Below are 20,742 nucleotides of genomic sequence, written 5' to 3'. Positions count from 1 at the left end.
ATTTGCTTTTAAGGAATTACTTGCCGAGAACCAAGGCCCAAGTGCTGGATGAATGGTGGGACTTGGTCATACAGGAGACGCAGTTCTTTTCTGGTCTCGGCATTGATTTCTCCACCGCCAGATAATCTCAGACTTTCATCTGTACGTTCTTGAAGAGTGTCCAAGATTTTCCTTACAACGGCTCGCGCTGTAAATGAACAAGCGGAATTTCACTTAAACAACAATAATTATAAAATTCGCCAGTGGTAATATGGATAGTTACGCCAAAATAGCAGTTTCATGGTAATTTCTCGAATTGACATTTTGTTGATACGTTAACATGCTAATGATACGTTAAAATTTGGAAAAAATAACGCTTGGAGGGGCAAATTCATTTTTTTTTTCAAACTTACCAATCAAATTTCCAGTGTATCTTGCTTGAGCAGCAAAACAATTGGAGAGTTTCTTGCAGAATTTAAGGAAGAATTTAGCCTGTTCCTTGCAATTGGAATCATCAGGGAAGCAGCTTGAAATGAAGTTGAGAAACGGTTGCTCATAGGTCTCATTTGTGGAACTTGCATCACTCGAATCATTTTCGATAGAAAGTTGATACGGCATCTTCTCCACTCGCATATCTTCTAGCTGATTGAGAGAAGCAAACAACAATTTTATGTCTTGATGAGGTTTATCGACGCTAAATCTACCTGATCTGACACCATATTGACAGCGGTCTCCAAATTAGCAAAGCGAATAGATGAGATTTTGGTAAATCCCATGGCGAAAAAGACAGAAGTGGTCACCTCTTTCATGTATTGTTCAAAACTCAAAGACCCAGCATAATTGGAGGCAGAGATCTATCCAGACATAAGTTAATTAAATAAAAGTACATAATTAAAGATCATTTAAATAAAATCTACCCGCAGCGCTGCGTCATCATTGGCATTTTCGACAAACAGCTTGAATAGTTCTGGGCAGTCGTTGCGCTCCATGAGATCAAAGCAGTTAATTGCTGAACACAAAATTTATTTAAAATAATTCACAAAGATTTTCACATTAAGTAAACTTACTTTGTTCATTTTGCTCTGCTGTAGAGTCTGATGAGGACGAAGCATCAGTGGCAGATTCTATTGTGTCGTTATTTTCTTCCACGTTGGAGGGAACACTTCCGATACTTTCACCCTTGCTCTCATCCCTTTCATCAGCTTCATCAGGCACCGAGTAGTTTGTGATGTTAAGTGATGCATCTGAATCCATGGCTCTCTGTACAGAAAAGTAGGATGTCATTTCATACATACAATAAAATAATGAAGACTTCTTTTCTGCCAAAATAATAAATATGTATGTATGCAAAAACATTACACATACCAGACGTATTATATACCTGCTTACCTATTTGTTAGATTACATAATACATATACATAATATATATATTAATAAAAAATCTTGGATCACCATTATACACTTTTGGAACCATGGTATGTATGTACATATTATATAAATGTATGTATCTAATGGAAAAACGAATAGCAGTGCATGCGCATTAATGTAATATTAAGCCATGGGAACCATAAATTAAAAGCTTACTTTGAAACTAATAAGACAAGAATCGACAAACGCAGGAGAAATAATTTTTGTATAATTTAAAATGGACGAATGTAAGTATCTAGATAATTAGGAATAACAATGCATGTAATATATTATGTATCATAAACGACGTGCTACGAAATGAGAGTTACGTGCATAATAATATCCATAATATGCACATTGTAACATTGTTCATTGTAACAATGACCTTTCTCGCAATCATAAAACATTATGCGCACATATTATGTACATTAATTATTATCATAATAATGTACATACATTTAAATATGTAAAAAAATTAATAGCGACATACTGCTGGTGCTGGAATGTACGCGTATTCCGCTTTGCTTCAACTCCTCAAATTCTTTGCGTCCAGCCCGATATCCAAGCGTTCTGTAGAATAAAACCACCTACTTCTTCCAAGTTTAGGAGGATGAAAACGACCGGAATGTCTGGTCAGTCTGGTGATGTCCTTCGCCAACTTTTCGCTGTGGTCTAGTCTAGTCGGTCGCGTCCTCAACTCAGAAACTTTCCTTCCGACGAGTAACACTCGTCTATTCTCCTCTCTCCCTCCAGCGGCGCCAGCTAAAGCTGCAGCTCTCCCCGCTTTCTCGACTTTTTTCATTCTCCAGCACACCTACCAGCCAGAGACAAGCAGAGAGCTATTGCGACATTGCGAGTTGCGAGCAGAGCAAGAACCCAACTTTTTCCCGCGCTTCCCCTGATTGCATAATATATTGGTATCATGCAGCAACACCTCTTGACTGTGATCGCGCGCGGTCACGCTTCAGCTATGTTCTGCCTTCTTCAATTTTTAGGAATTCTAGCGCATAGCCACACACGCAAGAGCAGCGCGAATTCCAAGACTGTAATTTAGATCATCCTGCTTTTCTCTAGTATTATTTCCATCGTGCAACAAGTAAAATTTCATCGGGAGTTTTTATAGGAAAATAAAAATAATGGTAGATAAACTTTATTTGAAAATTTAAAAAAAATAATTTTGTAAAATAATTTATTTTCCTTATTTCTGAATTTTAATAATTTTGTGTCTTGTTTTATGCAAAAAATCATCTATGTGTTGGATGTCAAATTAATAAAAAAGTAGAATAATTTGGAAAACCCGAAAAACGTTTGGATATTCCAACTAATAAAATATATTAAAAATTTCATACAATAAAATGTTGATGCAAGATTATCATGGAAGATTATATTAGTAAAAAACAAGAAAAAGTATAATTTTGGTAAGGCATAATATATTTGATTTTCATGTTTCAGAAAGCAGGAAAAGAGCATTGAGTTGTAATTTATAGGATTTATTGTTTGTCATTATTTTTTCTTTTTTTATTGATCAGGAAATTCACTCTTTCTTAAATACAGGAATGAAAATTTATTTCTTGAATATTTTACAGCAGAATTAATTTTCCTTTAAGTGAAACACTGGAAGATCGAGTATATAAATTAGTATTTTTATTGCACTTAACAGCTGAATGATGCGATAAAAGTCAAGTCTTTGCGCACGGACGCACACACTCTCACAATCAGATCAGTAAAACTCTCACAAGTCTGTGCCGTCGGTGGAGACGACCTCGGACTCCTCGTCGGCCCTGTGGAAGACCATGGTGGGCGGCGCGTCCATCATGAGACGGCGTCCCCGCCACGTATCCACCGCCACACTCTGCATGGTCCAGTTTTCGTTGGCGCCCTCGGTCGGAAGCTGCATCTGCGGCCGCTGGCGGGCCTGCGAGCTCGGCGCCGTGCGCACCCGCTTCAGCAGCGCCCGCCACTCGAGGGTGCGCTCTGAATCGTGGCTCGGTTGCTCGGTGTACAGGCACAGCAGGTTCTTGGCGTGCTGCAGCACGTCCGACGACACCCTGCCGGTCATCGGGTTTGCCACCATGCCCACGAAGTGCTCGATGAAGAACTCGAGGATCAGCAGCCGCCGCGGAGAGTCGAACACCGCGTCCTTCGGCACGATCACCTCCAGTTGCTGCTTCGTCTTCGGGGTCTCCGACTCTCGCCGCAGCTGCTGTTCGATCTGCCGGCGCTGTTGCATCGTTGACTCCATGTATTTTATTTTCCACGCTTTCTTTTGGTCCTGGAAAAAGATGGAAAATCCTTTTGTTATTAAACTCTCAGCGGGGACCAGATTCGTGCGACGCGCAGATATGGCGTCCGGTGGAATATGGCGCGAAAAAACGGTCACGTGAAAATGCACGAAAAGAATAAAGTTTTCGTCAATATTGTGACATTGTACTAATTGTGTCTTTTGGATCGTAAAAACAAACGCTTGACACTCGTACGGCACTCCAAAGGGAGCTTTTTGTTTCCCACATGCAGACGCCATCTTGGATCTGCGCAGTGGTAACTAAATTTATTGCACATCTGGCCCCCACTGATTAAACTCTTCGTTTTTAACTAGCAGCTTTTAAATATCTTACTGGGAAGATGAACCTCTTTACCCTGAAAAGAATGGTCCATCAACCTTAATTCCCAATTTAATTGAATTCCCATTTTGCGTGGTATTTGACTCACCATCGTCACCATATCAATTTTTCGAATGTTTTTCCACAGCCCGTCGCTGTCTTCAGAGCCTCTCTTTTTCGGCAGCGGTTTGTTCGTCATCGTGCCCAGCGCAGGGTTGATCATCATTATCGTACTTTGCGACATGATCAACTCGACGAGTCTGCTCAAATTGAGTCTGAGATCCTTTCCCTGGATCTGCAGGCGGCGCAGGGCGGCGATGATGTGTCCCAACGGGTTTTGTCTGAATTTGTTCACGGCGTTTTGCACGCCTTGCAGTTGCTTCTGCTGGATCTGCTGGAACTCGTTTCTCGTCCTGATGAAATAATTCGGCAGCTCCTACATTATTAACGGAATTATTATTATTATAATTAAATTAATTCTAAGACCCACCATATTTGATAGGTTTTCGTACAAACTATCGTACACGGCGCGAATATTATTGTGCATTTCGTAGTTGGCCCAGGCCGTTGTGAAGTTTTCCGCCTGCCAGAATATCACGTGTCGCAAATGGTCTTCAGTCACGGTGTCGTCCCTTTTGAAAAACACCTGGAGAGATGGTTCAAAATTTTATTTCATCGAATTTTCAAGACTCGGTCGGGATTTTACCTGGAAGAGGAGCAGGCAGAAAATGTAACACCTCAGTTGCGTGTCGCTGAGACAAGTCTCCAGGTATCTTTCCGCCTCGGGAAACTCGATTTTCCACTCGAGATCGAACCACGGGTTGGAAACCTTTTTGGGAATGTAGCCAACGGGGATCAGGTGATAGCCCTTGGTAGTCGCCTCACGCACCATTTCGGTCGACGGCCAACTGTACCTCGTCTGGGTGAGCTGGTTAAACGCCTCTATGCGTTTCCTGTTTTAAGTAGGATTTTTATTTATTTTTTCAAAGCATAGAAATTAATATTATTATGGATGCTTCTAAGATAGATCAAGATTTGCGATTTTGTTTTAATTTTTGTTATGTTGTTAGGGCTTAGGGTGCTATTCATATGTCAAAATAACAAGTTTATAAAAAAATTGATGGTTTTTTTCCAGAAAATCGGGGTAAAATCTGGAGGATCTAGAGAAACGCTCCTCTCGACGCTCATAAAATGAGAATATCATGATTTCAATTGGCGCTAAAACGTTAAAATTGGTGCCAAAATATACTAATTTAAACGCCACACAACTTTTAAACTCAAAACATATTGTTTGAAATTGATAGAATTTTATAAGCAAAATTGTAACTTTTTAATAATTAAAAAATTGAAATAAGGTAAAATTTTGCCTTAAGCATTTGCAACATGCCTAAAAAATGTATGGTTTGTGAGGGTCATAATTGTAGGTTGAAAAAGTATTTTTTTTTTATTTAAATTGAATAGAAAGAAAATTAAAATTGCACTATTAGTTAATTTTTGCCAATGGAATCTGCTTGGAGTCCCGATGAGGTCAGAAAAGACCATCAGAATACAGGTTTGAAACCCTGGTTTCAGGACGGCCCTCAATCAGCGATCGATGTAGTTAAATATTCACATGCGTGGCCACTTCGCGGACGCTGGTGGGGTTTGAATTTAATTGATCTGCAAGATTTGCACACCGTCGGAATGGCAAAGTTGAGAGCTTTCAGAAAATGTGCTAATTGACCCTTTGGATGACATGAGTGCGCTCAAGAACGAGATTTTAGGCACATACTAGGGCATTTGTTTAATAAAAAATATTTTATTTTTGTGACAAAAAACGGGAAAATTCAGGGCAGCTTGATTTCTTTATATTTTCAAATGAAAAATCCGCTACCCAAACCCCTTGCTAATCCCAAAGGGAAGAAATTCAGGTAAGGGCGCACCTCCAGATAAATTCGACGGCTCCGGCTGGCCAGTTCTCAGGTTTGCAGGAAACAGCGGGGATGATTTCCAATTTGGCCAGTTTCTGGCTCGTCTTGGGGGAGTTGGAGTCCTGCTGCGTTGTCTTAATGGAGATGGTGGCGCCGCAGACGGTGGCCTCGTCGATCCAGACGGGCAGGAAGCCGAGGTCCATTGCCAGCATGTCTGCGAACACGGCGCTGAAGTAGTCCATGAAGGAGGAGGAGCGCAGGTAGTACTTGGTCTTGAACAGTTGGTCCGAGTTGGCGTTGTAGCTGCGCACCATCTTGCCGACGAAGCAGTTGGACGGCAGGCCGACCTTGAAGGTCGGTCCCTCGAGTTGCTGTCTTCGCTGGGCGAGCAGCAGCTGCCGGCGGAGCGTCGCGATGGTCGAGTAGCTGTGTTCAGAGTCTGAGTTACTGTGGTTGCTCTTTGGTACTGACAGCAGGCTGCCCGACCTGTAGCCCGACGAGCTGGTGCTGCCACTCACGTTCGGGTAGCTCGGCCGGCGCGACGACCATCCGCTCGCCGTGCCCACGCTGCTGTACGACAGTTTCGGCAAAGTGCCGTCGAACTGGTCGTCCGAGTCGGACGAGTTCGAGTTGGCTTCAGGCACGCGCACCGACGCCGGCACGCCGCCCCTGTCTTCAGGGTCGCTGAAGCTCGGGTAGCCCTCCTGCGGGTCTTCCACCAGGTTCTCCTGGCTCCGCGTCTTGAGAATTTTTTCCGAGTCCATGCTGAGTAAGCGCACGTAACCTGCGGAAATGATAATTTTTGAGGTGCATCACAATTGCCTTTGGGCTTTGATTACTTTTTTTAAAAATTGATTTCCTTTATTGTTCATCATCTCCCTCACCCCTGAATCATTGATTGTATTTTTGTCTATTTTAATTTATTTTATTGCAGTTGATTTATGAATATTGCAAAATTCACATAAATTTAAATCCGATTTATAGAGGAAAAACGACAAGTTGGAGTAATAATTATCATTTTCAACACGTATTTCAGGTCTTTCTCGGAAAAAAACAGGAGGAATTCTAGAAATGTGAGCCTGTCGGAGTTTACAAAATCATGCGAGTTGATAGGAAGCAAAAACCACACACTTTGCGCCAGACGATGTCTAATTAGATAGAAAACAAACTTTTTTATTTACTTTTTTGTTAAAATAAATTTCACAAGTAATTTTTATGTTTATTTTATAAATTCTTCTTGAAAAGGTTCCCTCTGATTTTAATTTTACGAAGCATGGAACAAAATGTTTCCCCGAGAGTTTATAATTTTTCGGGACGTAGAAATCAGCAGTTTTTGAGAGCCTGAGGATATAAAGATAGAAAAAAGGGTATTTTTTAGTACAGGGTACAGAAAAAAAAATCAAAATTACATGATTGGATTATTTTTACCCTCGAAACATATTGGGGGTCGCTCCTGAGGTCAGAAAAGACCATCAAAACTCTGGTTTCAGGGAAGCTCATCTCGAGAGCAATTGATTTTTATAAAATTCTCACACTTCAAGCCATATTTCACCGAGGCTGACGGGCTCTGTATTTTTTCGCTATCCAAGATTTGCTCACCGTTGGAACCGCAAAGTTGAAATGCATGAGACGAGCCTAATTACTTGTTGAAATTTATTTTTGTTTGATAACCGCGGGAAATACTCTGTATTATTAAATGGGTAACAAAAATTTCAAACATAAATATTAAATTACACAATTGATTGATCTAAATCTGCGGTGATTGTAATCTGGATCAAGTGGCTAAAAGCGAAAAATTGAAATTAAAAATTATCGAACACTGCAAAGCAGCTGTTATTGCCCTTCAGACTTCAGACCTCATCATCTTGACCTCGGTAAAAATTAGATGTTTGGCTTGCGTGTCGTGAAAGAATGGTTCACTGAAAGACTGTTCGGCGGCACAGTTTCCCTCCCTTTTTAAAGCGTTAATTGTGACAGCAAGATTTTTATTAGATTTTTGTCCTCCCAGACAAAGTCTTTTTTCCTAGAATTGCCATGCTTTGATTTAGAGTTTGTAAACATTTTTAATAATAAATGGTGATAAACACCCACGGTTGAAAAAAACAGCCGTTTTTTATTCCGTTTTGTGAATAACAGCTGTCGCCCACTACGTGAAAGTGCGAGATAATTTTTTTTCTTTAATCGGCTCCATTTTAAGATCCCCTGTGTTTATCAACTGCTTAAGAAATCGAGATGAAAAACATCTGGAGAACTAGATTAAAAGATTCTACTACACTATTCGCTTCTAGATATTTCAGTCGAATTGATAAATATTTTGTTATTTTCTCACCACTTTTATTAGTCCTGTCCATTTCCTTGGACGCTGACTCAACGTATAGTCTTACATTCCTGGACGGCGACATTTTTCTCGTCATCTGCTGCTCGACCAGAATGTCCTCGTGGCTGATCATGACCCTGATGGGCCGCAGTGGCACTCCGTGGCTCACGTAGGCAGTGTCTTCTGGTGCAAACCGAATCTGCAAAATATGTCACACCGTTTGATTGATTTATCAGTTCGCAATCGGAAAAAAATATATATTATTCACCGTCTGCGACAGGTACTCGTGGATGGCGTCGGGGGCAACGGCCTTTTTCAGGTGCCCCGTCGACGACATGCGCGTGTTCATCTCGCCCTCGCGGAAGTCCAAGCTGCACACGCTCCTAGCCTTTTCGAAAAGCTCCCTGGAAAAGTGAGGAAAAAGAACTGTCAGACTTGATTTTATCAATAATCAGATCTGTTCTTGAAGTAAGATTGATTTATTTTGCAATGGTGATTTTTTTGCTAGCATCTCATTTCAAATTTTGACAATTAGCGTACTCCAGGAAGATTAACTTAATTGGATTATCTGGGATTTAGTGGTGACGTGGGTTACTCGCTTAATTACTCGCTCGTTTTGTGCATTACACCGGTTGCGCGCATCTTGACGAGAGTTCTCCAAAGTGTCAAACTCGAGGGCCGTCCGGCATTGACGATAAAAAGCTAGCGAAATAAGATCTTATCTGCGTTCAATTAGTGTCGAAATGCCGCTCTATTGAATATTCGCCAGCTTTTCGCCCGTATCGTGTGCAATTCAAAACTAGTTTGCCGCTTCTATGGTGGTCAATAGGCATAATAGATTCGGGAATAGAAGAGCTTTCGCTCCGATTATGCCAATCAATGTGTGAATTCCGTTCGTTGGGGGTGATATCAGCCGATAGCGGAATGTTTCAAGCGCGCGGCTCGCACCGCGTGATGTCATATCTTTGGAAAGGACGTCAAGTTTTATTCCCCAGCATCATCAAAAAGACTTTGATCGAAAATCCACTACAAATAAATACAAAAAATAATAATCTTGGATTATAATGGTATAAAATACAAATCGCCAGGTCTTAAATTCTCGGTGACAAATGAACAAGCTTGCGAAGTTGGTTGCCAAACCCTAAATTGTTTCCCGATAAAACCGCTATATCTCAGTGTGCGTGTGTGTCATGCTTTTGGCAAAAAACGCACGAAACACCAGAAAATGCACGCTTAAATGCAGCGGCTCTCGCGGTGACATACTCGGCCGAGCATTTTCTTATCTCTCGGCTTGGGATTAGCTGGCAATTAACCACTTGCGCGGCCGGCATTGAAAAGAGAGCAGTTTAGATAATTGCAACACGTGTTTTCGCTGCTGACGAACAGAATATCAAGCACCCTGCGCACACCGCTACGCATTTCCTGTGATTTGCTTTGCAATCAAATAACAGGTGGATTTTGTTGTAAACGCAGAGAGCAGGTTCCAATCTGTATGCGTTCCTTTTATTTTTATTTTTATCGCGCATTTTGTTGTTAACATCAGTGCGGCCATATGGGACATCGAATTGCGGCTGGCGATTGCAGAGTCTGATGCTGCCAATCGACAAAGTTGGCTTTTTTGGGAGGAGGCTAATAATTATCATTGTAATTGATTGTGACACACGTATATACGATATTTACTCTCGTATTGATAATCATGCACTTCACTTGCATTTGCAAATAACAAAGCATAATGTGGCTGACTTTTTTTTAGAGTGTGTTTGTTTGTTTATCAATTTCGTTGCATTTTATCTAAACTATCACCATATGTGAGACCTTCTTCCTCAGATTGATTCGAGATTTAAAAAGGCTCTTGAATGCGTTTAGAAAGGTCCCGAGGGGCACGCCCAAAACATTTTAATATTTGTAATTCAATCATGAGTGATAGCAATAATTGTTCTATTCGTTTTTAAGTACTGCTTTTTATGCATTCTTGTATAATGTTGCTGATTGACTCAATAATGTGAGTGTAGCCGAGAAAGGCAAGTGCGTTATTGATAAAAGAAAGACGGAATTCTTCAGCGAAAGATAATAATATGCGGGTTGCAAAGTCCACGGCAGAAAATGCGCCAGTAAAATCCTTCGATTTATGGCTATTATTATGAGTTGATTTGAAGATCACTTCCTTTAGATAAAAATTGAATAATCATGCACGCGGTCGAGTGGATTTCTGGTATTAATTACTCAGCGGCTGAGCCAAAAATTTGTATTAAACTCGGCTTAATTGCGTGAGATGCGTGATAAAAAGATTGTCCTGCGCGCGCGTCATAAATATTTAAAAAGGGCGGCTCCTAAGGATTGTTTTAAAGCCATTGTACATTTTTGAGTAAATTGGCTGCAAAGTTAGCATGCGTTTCGAATGGTGAGAACTGTCTCCCTACTTCAAATCCTATTTTATTTCACAACAAAAAGTTTCCCTAAAAAGTTGCATACGCTTTTGGACAGATCTCGTCGAAAAATATGGACAAACGCTGTAAATGTTTTAGGAAATTGTAAAAAATTCAAATTTAAACTGTTGGCAAGGCCCTCTTATGATACTTGCTTATTATATAACAGATAACAAAAACAAAATAAATAAACAAATTGAAGCCAACAAATCTATTTTTTTACAATTGTTGCTCTCCATCAATCCTCTGGATCCAGATCATGAAATTTTATATTAATTTCTATCAAAAATAAAAAATTTGCCTTTTGTATTCAAGCACAAAAAATATGAGGCTTTATGTAAAAACTGACCTTTCGTTGCCGAATTCGACGCTCATCAACGTGTTGTTAATGAGGAAAATGTCAAAGTCATTGAGATAGGTGTTCTTGAGCTGCAAGTAACGGTAAGTGTTCGTTCTGCTATCGTCGCTCTTGCGGCGCTCCTTGATTTCCTGCTCGAGTATAATGGATTGCTCCCTGGACTCATCTTCCAGTCTCTTTTGCTCCTCCTGCCGCCTCTTGGCTTCTTCCCTCAGCCTGGCCTCTTCCTCTTCTTTCTGCCTTTTTTCCTCTTCAAGCCGCCGTTTCCTTTCCTCCTCTTCCTGCTTCTTCTTGGCCTTCTCAGTCTTCCTCATTTCCTCCTGTTCACGCTGCTTGCGCTCCTCTTCTGCTTTCAGCCGCTTTTCTTCCTCCTTAAAATGAGCATCATCGGGAAGGTGTCGATTAAGAGGCAATCGAGACTAATGTCAAGACGCAATTAAAAATTTTATTATTTTATTGCGGATGATTGTTCGAAAAAAAAAACCTTTTTTTAGGAAAGTGCAAATCCAATAAGCTTTATCTCCAAAACCTCATCAATTAGCAAAATTTCTCTGAGAATTTCAAGGATCATGCCCTCGATTTCCAAAATTTATGATTACCAGTTTCCTCAAGTGTTCCTCCTTTTTCCTAGCCTCCTCCGCAGCCTTAGCGGCCTTTTCCTCTTCCTCAGTGGGCTCGTTGAGATGCAAGACGCCCTTTTTGCGACCGCTCTTGACGAAGCCCTCGCCCATGACGTGTCCGTTGTTGCCGACGTTGCCATTGGCCAGCGGCGGAGCAAAGGTGGCCGTGTAGCGACCCTGGTTGGGTTCCGGCCCCAGTTTCATCGACTCTTTCTTGGACACACACCCTTGGCCCATGGCTGCGAAGCTGCAGAAGACCCAACCACAGTGTGCAACCGTTCAGCCCGACGGCGCAATCATGTTCAAGGTGGCCTCAACTCCTTTGCACTGCTGACGGGCGCAGAGCGAACTGCCTGCTGCTCTCGCTATCTTATCTGTCCCCAATCGCTTTTTTTGTTTCGAATTATATTGGCTGTACGTCATCCGGACATCTCGAGTGTTGCACCTCTGGCATTCCTCTGAAACCGAGGCGGGGGTGGCCGACAAGTCGCGCTCTTATATATGGCTTATTTCTTTGTTTTAACTTTTCTGCGTAAAATGAATTATGGTCCAAGTTTGACGAGATATTTTATATCTGTGCATGCCTCAATTCTATTGAAATTGGAACATTCGAGTGATTACAAAGTGGGAATTCCCCAATGCAAGAAGGAGGCTAAAATACGTGATTATGAATATTTATTACAAGCATTTTTGCGCTCAAAATTTTATCATTTGGTGCAACATTTTAGGTATAAAAATAACAGTTTCTTCAAGTGGGTGCGATGACTATTATTGTGGCTTGTCTCAGCCACTTAGATGAAACATTAATTTATACTTCTTCTTTTAAGTGGATCTGTCCGCCAGATTTCAGATTATATTTTCCTGGGCAATTTTTAACTTTGTTCAAATATAGTGCCATTTAAATTTCCAGTTGCAAAGTTTGCATGTTTAATAACTGTTTATCCCTACTGAAAATTATAATTTTTCACCAGCAGGTGATATAGATCGTGACGAGAGGAACAAATTCAAGCAGAAAACAACATGAACAAGCATTAAAAGTTACACTTTTTGAGACTCGCTTTGAAATTCTTTTGAAAAGGGAACTCGTGGAAAACCAATCTCGGTTTAAGTTTAAAGTGTGATTCACAAGCTCTATTATTTACAAACCAAAATGACCCAAATAATTAATAATTTAGCACGTGCGATTAATACTTTATAATCCAAATTGATGGATGAGTGCAAAAAAATGATTTTTCTCGGAACAGATTATAATAATTGGGTTATATAAATTTGCGTAGCAAGCAGTTGTGCGTTATCCCCTCCCTTTCGCATCTTCATTTTGCTTTGAATTCGATTAAAAATAAATATTTAATTGGAACTCCTCAAAGCTAATCATTACCACATCTTTCGACATACAAAAAGTCCTCGAGTTTTTTTTTGTTTCGTATGATCTTGATTTAATCTAAAACGCAATATTTTTATAGGGGTGATAAATATCTTGCTGATGAAATGAAACACAGTCACATTTTTATAAGAAAAACTGCACACGTGAATTGTGCAATAATGACTTTTTAATATCATTGCTATTCAACTTGAAAGAAAAGATGGGAACAAATTTAAATTAACAAATATGTTTCAACAAAATTCTGTACAACAAAAATGCATAACAAATCATCAGGAAAAATGACTCTTTCGTTCGTTTTGGTTATGGCAGACCTATATTTAAATTTATGAATGACTAATTATCAAAAAAATTAATCTATCCGCCTCGCGCGATTATCCTCTTCCGGATGTTCTCCATCGTCCTGAGGATGACATTCGATGCCATTTTCGGGTGGATCCATTTAATGAAGTCGACCACCATTATCTGCAAAAACAAGCAATCTGGTGAGAAAATCAGTGCTCCGTCGCATTTTTGGACGCAAAGTGGGTGTTTATCACGAAAGTAGGGATTAAGACCGTCCTCTCGGCTGACAAATTTGAACTATTTTTGTAAAACCCCCTTATCTTGACGAGAAAAGGACAGCTAGAGAAGAGAAGAAAGGATTTTCCATTGCGCTAAATAGACTTTATTTTCTAATAATTTGCAAGACAAGGGATTTAAAAAAGATGGATTGCTCACGAGCAGATTATGGGGCCAGTATCCGGTGGTTCTGTCCTCAAGGCCGATGCTGGTGATGGCGTGGGACACGAATTTGTTCGGGAACGGCGCCATGAAGGTGGACTTCTTGATCCTAGTCATGGCGGTGGCCACGTAGCCCGGCAACACGCACTGGATCACGATTCCCTTTCTTGCGTACTCTATCCTCAGATCCTCGGTAAACTTGTCCACGAAAGCCTGAAACGTTACAGGAAGGAACATTGAAAATTCGGCGGCCATGAGCCGGATATTATCGGACATTTGCTTCGATAGCGCACGTATAGAGATAAAAACGCGTTCAAGTTCGATTTTTTATTGGTTTTCCTAAAGCATAAAAATGTAAGCTTTTTAAAAATGAGAAGTCATCGAGACTCTTTCTGATTGGGATTGGTATCATTGTGTATTAATGGTCAAGTGCACTCAAAAACTAAATATTAGCCTGGCAAAAAGGCAAATCAAAATAACTCGATATTATCTCTCAAGAGTAAAGTGACAGTTTCAAGTGACAAAAAACTGGACAGGAATTAAATGAAATATGGAAGAAAGTATTGATGAAAATGTGCATCTATATATAATAAATTGTTGTAATGAATCAGAGAATAGTGGACTAGAAAATATTTTGTTAGAATAGCTAAAAGAGGAATTCCATTTTTAGATTAAAAATTTTCTGCCTTGGCGAAACTACCATGGTGAATTTTCTCGGATTCCAATGGGAATTTAAGTTAAATATTACCATGATTAAATTTAATTATATTTTCTAAACCCAAATGGAGAAATCGTTTGATTTCTTTGAGGTAAATACACATATAATACACTCTTGAAAGTTTTTTATTTATAATTATTATTAAATTATTTTCCTTCCTACGTATTAAAAAACTCTGTCAGTTTCGATTGCATGCAAGAAGATTTTTAAAATAGCCAAAAAATTAAAAAAATTAAATTTTTATTATAAAACAGTGTACTTTAAAATAAAATATAAAAATTATACATTTTTGGTGCAATACAACCTTGAGTAAATGACATGTTATCTTCCAGAAATGTCATCTTAATCATAAAATGCCTTAATTGATGTGTCAAAAAGCCGTTTAAAATTCCCTGTAATGTGTAAATAGTTGGAAAATAAATAAATAAGAGAATTAAAAATGCAATCCCGCAATAAACACCAAGATAGCATACCTTGGAGGCACTGTAGACCGAGAGCAGGGGTGAAGGGATCATTGCGGTGGTGGAGGAGACGTTTACCACGACTCCACGTTTGCGTTCGATCATCTGCGGCAGCACGACGTGCGTCATGTGCGTGATGGAGGTGATGTTGCAGTTGATCAGGTCGGCGAACACCTTGCGCGCGTCCTTCACGTCGAGGAAGTACTCAGGGTAGGCGTAGCTCATGCCGACGTTGTTGATCAGAACGCCGATTTCCAGGCCGAACAGCCCTTTTTCGATTTTTTCGTAAATCGGCGGCCCTTCCGTGAAGTCGGCGTCGATCACTTTGGTTTGCACGTGGTACTTGCCCTCTGCGGATCGGTTAAATTGATTCATCAGTTTTAAATTGTTATTAGAAGAGGAAACTATTTAAAGCAAATTTTATAAATAGTTTTAAAAGTAAACAAAATCATTTGCAGTGTCACAATCGGTTGATTATTTTTTAAGGAAAATGTTTGCCCTTGAGAACAAATATTTATGCTTGTTTTTCCTTCATATATTTTTTAAAATTTCAAAATTGTTGCTCTATTCTCTTCTATTTTTTATAATTAATTTTCACGATTTTTTTTCCAAATTTAATATCAATTAGAGGCATTTTGTTGAATTAATTTTCACGGTAAATTTAGAATTCATTTCTCTAAAATTTTTAAATTTTTTAACGCGACAAAAAATTAAAATTACCAATTTCTAAAGCGAGTTTTTGAAGCTTGTCGAGGCTTCTGCTTATTAGGACCACGTTGATTCCCTGCTTGGCGAGCTGGAAATGAGAATAACAAATCAAAATCTTTGAATTTTTTTCATGAAAAAAAGCGTGCTCACCGCTTCAGCGTATGCCTTTCCGATTCCCTGGGTGCAGCCGGTGATAACTGCAACATGACGAGAAACGCGTTAGAAATGGATAAGGAGAAGTGCTCCAAATACTTTCAAAAAGTCAATGGGTAAAAGCTCGTGACGGTGATGATGCAGTATTTTTGTAGCTCGGCCAGGAGCGGCTGAATACATATTACATGTCAATTGTTCGATAGCGGTTCTTTTAATTGTCTCTAGGTGAGTGTAAAAAAATAACAATGCGACAATGCACGTCGAAGCAAATGAAAATAGCTGCTAAAATGACACGACGCGTGCACTTTCCTTTCTTGTCAGCAAATAATAATAATTGATGGGTACAGAGAAGGAATCAAACACACGCAAACTTTCAAAATGGAATTTCCTCAAAATAAAATTGACAATTCTGTTAGATATTATTAATTTTCATTAATTTCCTTGCGAAACATAAAATTTTTATTTAAATATGGAATTTCACCTCCACCTCAGATAAAAAAATTTGTCTCGTCTACAAAAATTTGCCAATTGTCGCTCAGTGCACGTACACTTTTGGTGTGACGCCGTTTTGCAACGGAAAAGGAAGATGTGAGCGAAATAGTAATCGATTTCAGCTCGCGAGTTCAGCGACCTAGTGTGCGGCTCAAAGTGCACGCGGCCTTTAAAGGCGTTGCGAGGCCGATCAGTTCCTGTGTGCATATTAAAACGTACTCGGCAGCCGCAGTGTGACACAGCACCTTTGTCTATGTGTCGCATGGAGGTTCTATTCGAAGGAAAAATTTTGATATTTAATCAATTCTGGATAGTGAAATCATTAAAGCCTTTAGTGAAATTTTACCATAACTTACTTGCAATTTCTTCAATTATTAAATTTAAAAAATATGAAGCTCCGCTATTTCTAATTTTTAAATGGGTTTGTGTGTTAATTAAGTAAAATTGATGTAAAAAAACTGGATAAAATGAAAAAAATGTATAGTTTTAACAAATAAAGAAATAAATGAAAAAATTGAACATGGAAAAGCTCAATATTTATTTGTTCAGGATTGCGGTATTGTCTATTTTATGAAAAATCAATACAAACAACAATAAAGTTATTATAAATAGGAAGCTATTTGACATTTAATTCTATTTTTACGGTATCATGTAAGCTAATTATCCTTCTTTGAGTAAAGAATGCTTACGCACTGCTAGTCAACATTTAATTTTTTAATTGTTTTGCGGCGGCTGCCTATCGGTCTATGCAAACTGCAACGCAAAACCAGATTTGAGTGCAGCTCGAGCGACATCACCATTTCATTTGCCTGACAGCATGGTTTCAAAAGACCAATATTTTCATGGTTGAAAACCCAATGAAAAGGCAACATTCAAATCAGGATTCTCTTCTTCCATGGATAGAAAAAGAATAGACTCATAGGTGCATCGCGGAAATTCCAAAATGCGGGAATTTTCGCAATGCAAAACTGGTCTGCGAGTATTTTTCCGCGAGTGTTGGCGTTTAGCCGCGCCTGCTCAGCAATTATAAGCAATCGCCGCCGCACTTGAACTATAACCATATCGCTATACACGCTATTATTATTATACACACAGTTAATGAATCAAGGCCGCGCGCGTCAATTCATTCTCAAGCTAATAGAGCCGCCGCCGCCGCACTGCCGGAGATGCACCAACTCGCTTGACGGCTTTGGTGGGAAACCAAGCCATACGCACTATGCTAGAGATCTATGTATTATTGCTTCTTCTTTTCCTGAACGCGAAATGTATCGCAATACAATGAAACAGGAAATAATATGAGCTAGGAAAACAATAATAATTGTTCAGTTTCTAGAAGCTTTTTCTGTGTTTTGTCTATTGTTTTTCTTTTTTAAATTTTTTTGAGAAAATAAATTTGACATTTTTTAAAACAATTACTCGCACTGAACTCGAAATAATTTATGTAACACGTTTATGGAAAAAACCTAGCCTTTTTGTTGGATGGTGATTTTTTATTTTAGAATTTAAAATATGACACGTGCTGTAAGAAAAAATCTGTATAGCTATTACATGCTAAAAATATTACATTTAATTTCTTTTTTGGCATTTTTGCGAGTTAAAGATTAATCGGTTTTGCTACAAAAAATAATTAAATCACGTTTTAATTTTTATTTTTCGGAAACTAAATTGCGTAGGAAGGGAATAACAATTTTGCGGCAGAGATGACAATATTGAATTACAGCTAGTATTACTGCCATTCCAAAATTAAAGATTTTTCGCAATGGAAAACTGGTCTACTAGATTGTTCCGCGTTTGCCAGTGGTCTACTAGCCGCTTGCTATAAGTTATAATAAATTATATAAATATTTACTCACGGTCACACTTTAACCAGATCGTAATTTAGGGTATGAAATGATTAATTAATATTATTTTACCATATTTCAACACGTATGATTAAATTTCAAATTATATTAAGTTAAAAAATAAATTAAGTAGATTTTAAACGTTAAATTAAAAACTTAATTTGAGAAATTTAACCAGCGGTAATTTGTTCATGCAAAGCTAAAGAATTTAAATTAAGCTCTTGATATTACTTTCATTTATTTTTTAAAAATGAAAAGACTTAAAAATTTATGCAATATATGAATGAGTTCGAATAATAAAGTTATGAATTTTCTTCTAATAAAATTCAAGTTTAAAATGGAATTGCAGCGCACCTTTGTAAAATAGGAATAACGTACTGCTAAACTAAATTAATGCAATAAAACAAATTTTGACTCTAAACTATTTTTAAACTCCCGTTCAAAGTTGAAGAGTGAAGGGGTTGTTGTGTCTTATCAGAACTTGGAGCGATAAGAAAGTGTTGATAACGGACTTTGAGCCACGTTGCATTCAAAAATTCTTGGCATTGCAAAGGTCGAGGCTTGCTTGTCTCATTTAAAATGTATCACGTGAGTGATTAGTGCAGTAATTAAAATTAGCAATTATCTTACGCAGATTACAATTACAAAAAATTGGATTTATTCTAGCATTTTTGTCAAAAAATATCACGAAATTTTAAGACCAAACTAAAATAACCAAATTTAAAATTTAAAAAATCGATTTGTTTTAATTACTCACCGGCCCACTGTCCCATCTTCCTCAAATTGGTGTTCCTGCCGATGGCAGGGCCGACGATGGACACATAAATCCTGCGCAGGGCCTTCCTCAGCAGCTTGAGGATGTAGTAGGCGACGACGAGCAGGCTGAAAACCTGCAGCCCCGAGCCGAACCACCCCCCGACCACGAGCGAATCTTCGGCCATTGTTGCGGAGGCGACTAGACTAGGATGATCGACGGCGACGACGAGCGATAGTGTGCGCCAGGCTGCTCGCCACCCCAGATCTTTTAAGTGCGGCCCCCACTCTCAGGTGCTGACCACTCGCCTTATCACCACTCCGCTCAGCTGTGCTAGTAAATTAAATTGTCGCCTCTTCCTGCACGCCGCAGGCTTGCGAGAGAAAGAGAGAAAGAAAGAAAAGAGAGCTAGAGGACGACGCGGAGACAACACACCCCGCACTGCGCTCATATAATCGCTGCGATCGATACACGCATGCGTGTCCTTTGCGCCGGCTCTAGACCCTTTATGTACTCCGGCGTGTCACGTGGCCCTTGTTTGAGTAATAGAGCGAGTATTACGTAAATGCTGGGGGAGGCACCAAGAACCCAAGCCGGAAATCTAATGAGTCAAGAAAATTCCATGTTTTTTGTTCCAACGATTTCACAATTTACACATTTTTTTTTAAAGAGACTGAAAAATATTTTTCCACTCGTCTATAATTGGACAAAGGAGTTAATACTAGCAAAAGCAAAGAAATACATTGAGAACGCACAGATATTATTTTTGCTTCTCCCTTGAGGCCTGCATTTAATAAAAAATTCATCCCTCCATTACAGGGGTGGCAAAACCCCGAAAATATTTCTGATTTTTTTGCATCATAAATAATTAATGGGATTCAGGGTTGCATTGGCTTATCACTATGGTTTATACCACTCAAATGTTACCAATTTCTTGCGTAAAAATGCAAGAAATGAATTTATGCCAATATTTCACCTGCGAAAATCAAAAATTTGCGGTTGGAGTGGTTAAAATTCCTTCTACTCTGCAGATTCTTTCTTCTAAATTGCCATTTTGCTGCCTCAATTTCTCCAAAAATTTCTCTCTGACTATTTTTCAAGCCGAGGACAATAGCTAATAATTAGAAAATTATTCAAAACTGAGGTGCAAACATTGCCTGCAAGAAACTGGTTGAAATTGAAAAAAACGCTTTGTACCACTCCTTTGCATTTTTTTAAATGTGGGTTTTCTTCAACCCTGATGAGATTGGAAATTTCTGTGAAAAAATTTGTTTTAAACAGTATATTATATAATTTTAATACATTTTAAACAGAATAAATAAATTATTTATCAAAAAGATCCTTTTGTTCAGTTGATTTTAGCATTTTTAAATAGCCAGGCAGGTGGAAAAAAATTCAGAATCGACCTGAGAAAAAATCTATTCTAGCCTTCTATTGTGCAAGCACACGTTTTTATAATCCAGGAACCTCTATCATCGTATTGGCCATCGTCTGTTCGTTGTTTTGAAACTAGAACCGGCCTGACTTGCAGTGTTTACTAAGAAAGCGGAAGAAAGTGTGCTGCGAGGAAGGCATATTCAGCCGATTGACAAAGTGCAGTACTGCATCTTGTGGGTACACTCGCGCGCGTTGTGTTGCAGGTGCTCGCTCATCTAACCCGTATTATACAGACAGGATGCAACAAAAATACCTGTTATGGTCCGTAAGCAAATTTATTCTGACCTGCAAAATGACTTTTTTTTAATTAAATTGATATTAAAATATTGACACGTACTATGGATAATATTGTAGAGTAGGGAAAACATTCTATTTAATAAACGTTTTTGTTGGTATTTTTATTATCTAATATATAAAGCGTGTGCAACAAAATGCCAAGTTTTTTTTTATAGGATTG

The 20,742-nt window shown here is 38.9% G+C and overlaps 3 protein-coding genes across 4 annotated transcripts; all 3 read right to left on the bottom strand.

The window, feature by feature from the left end:
• Positions 1-8: 8 nt before the first annotated feature.
• Positions 9-2,082, bottom strand: LOC135937481 (uncharacterized). Its single transcript, XM_065480633.1, has 6 exons — positions 1,873-2,082; positions 1,047-1,239; positions 897-988; positions 684-833; positions 393-621; positions 9-187 (listed from the first exon to the last, which is right to left on the bottom strand). The coding sequence occupies exons 2-6, from the start codon at positions 1,231-1,233 to the stop codon at positions 9-11; spliced, it is 837 nt and encodes a 278-aa protein (XP_065336705.1). The 5' UTR covers positions 1,234-1,239; positions 1,873-2,082.
• Positions 2,083-3,008: 926 nt separating this feature from the next.
• LOC135936512 (uncharacterized) lies at positions 3,009-11,970 on the bottom strand. Of its 2 annotated transcripts, XM_065479344.1 has the most exons (10): positions 11,597-11,970; positions 10,989-11,368; positions 8,482-8,617; positions 8,226-8,412; positions 6,383-6,680; positions 5,909-6,322; positions 4,693-4,939; positions 4,477-4,632; positions 4,096-4,422; positions 3,009-3,658 (listed from the first exon to the last, which is right to left on the bottom strand). In XM_065479344.1, exons 1-10 carry the CDS (start codon positions 11,852-11,854, stop codon positions 3,119-3,121), a joined length of 2,943 nt encoding a protein of 980 aa, XP_065335416.1. In that variant the 5' UTR covers positions 11,855-11,970; the 3' UTR covers positions 3,009-3,118. The 2 variants fall into 2 exon arrangements, with proteins under 2 accessions (XP_065335416.1, XP_065335414.1); XM_065479342.1 differs by having other exon boundaries at positions 5,909-6,680.
• Positions 11,971-13,121: 1,151 nt separating this feature from the next.
• Positions 13,122-19,236, bottom strand: spidey. Its single transcript, XM_065480353.1, has 6 exons — positions 18,852-19,236; positions 15,759-15,805; positions 15,621-15,696; positions 14,913-15,250; positions 13,719-13,934; positions 13,122-13,463 (listed from the first exon to the last, which is right to left on the bottom strand). The coding sequence occupies exons 1-6, from the start codon at positions 19,033-19,035 to the stop codon at positions 13,356-13,358; spliced, it is 969 nt and encodes a 322-aa protein (XP_065336425.1). The 5' UTR covers positions 19,036-19,236; the 3' UTR covers positions 13,122-13,355.
• Positions 19,237-20,742: the final 1,506 nt, after the last annotated feature.

Source organism: Cloeon dipterum, chromosome 2 (genome assembly GCF_949628265.1).
Source record: "Cloeon dipterum chromosome 2, ieCloDipt1.1, whole genome shotgun sequence".
NCBI classification, from domain to species: domain Eukaryota; kingdom Metazoa; phylum Arthropoda; class Insecta; order Ephemeroptera; family Baetidae; genus Cloeon; species Cloeon dipterum.
This window is presented reverse-complemented; position numbering and strand designations above follow the sequence as displayed.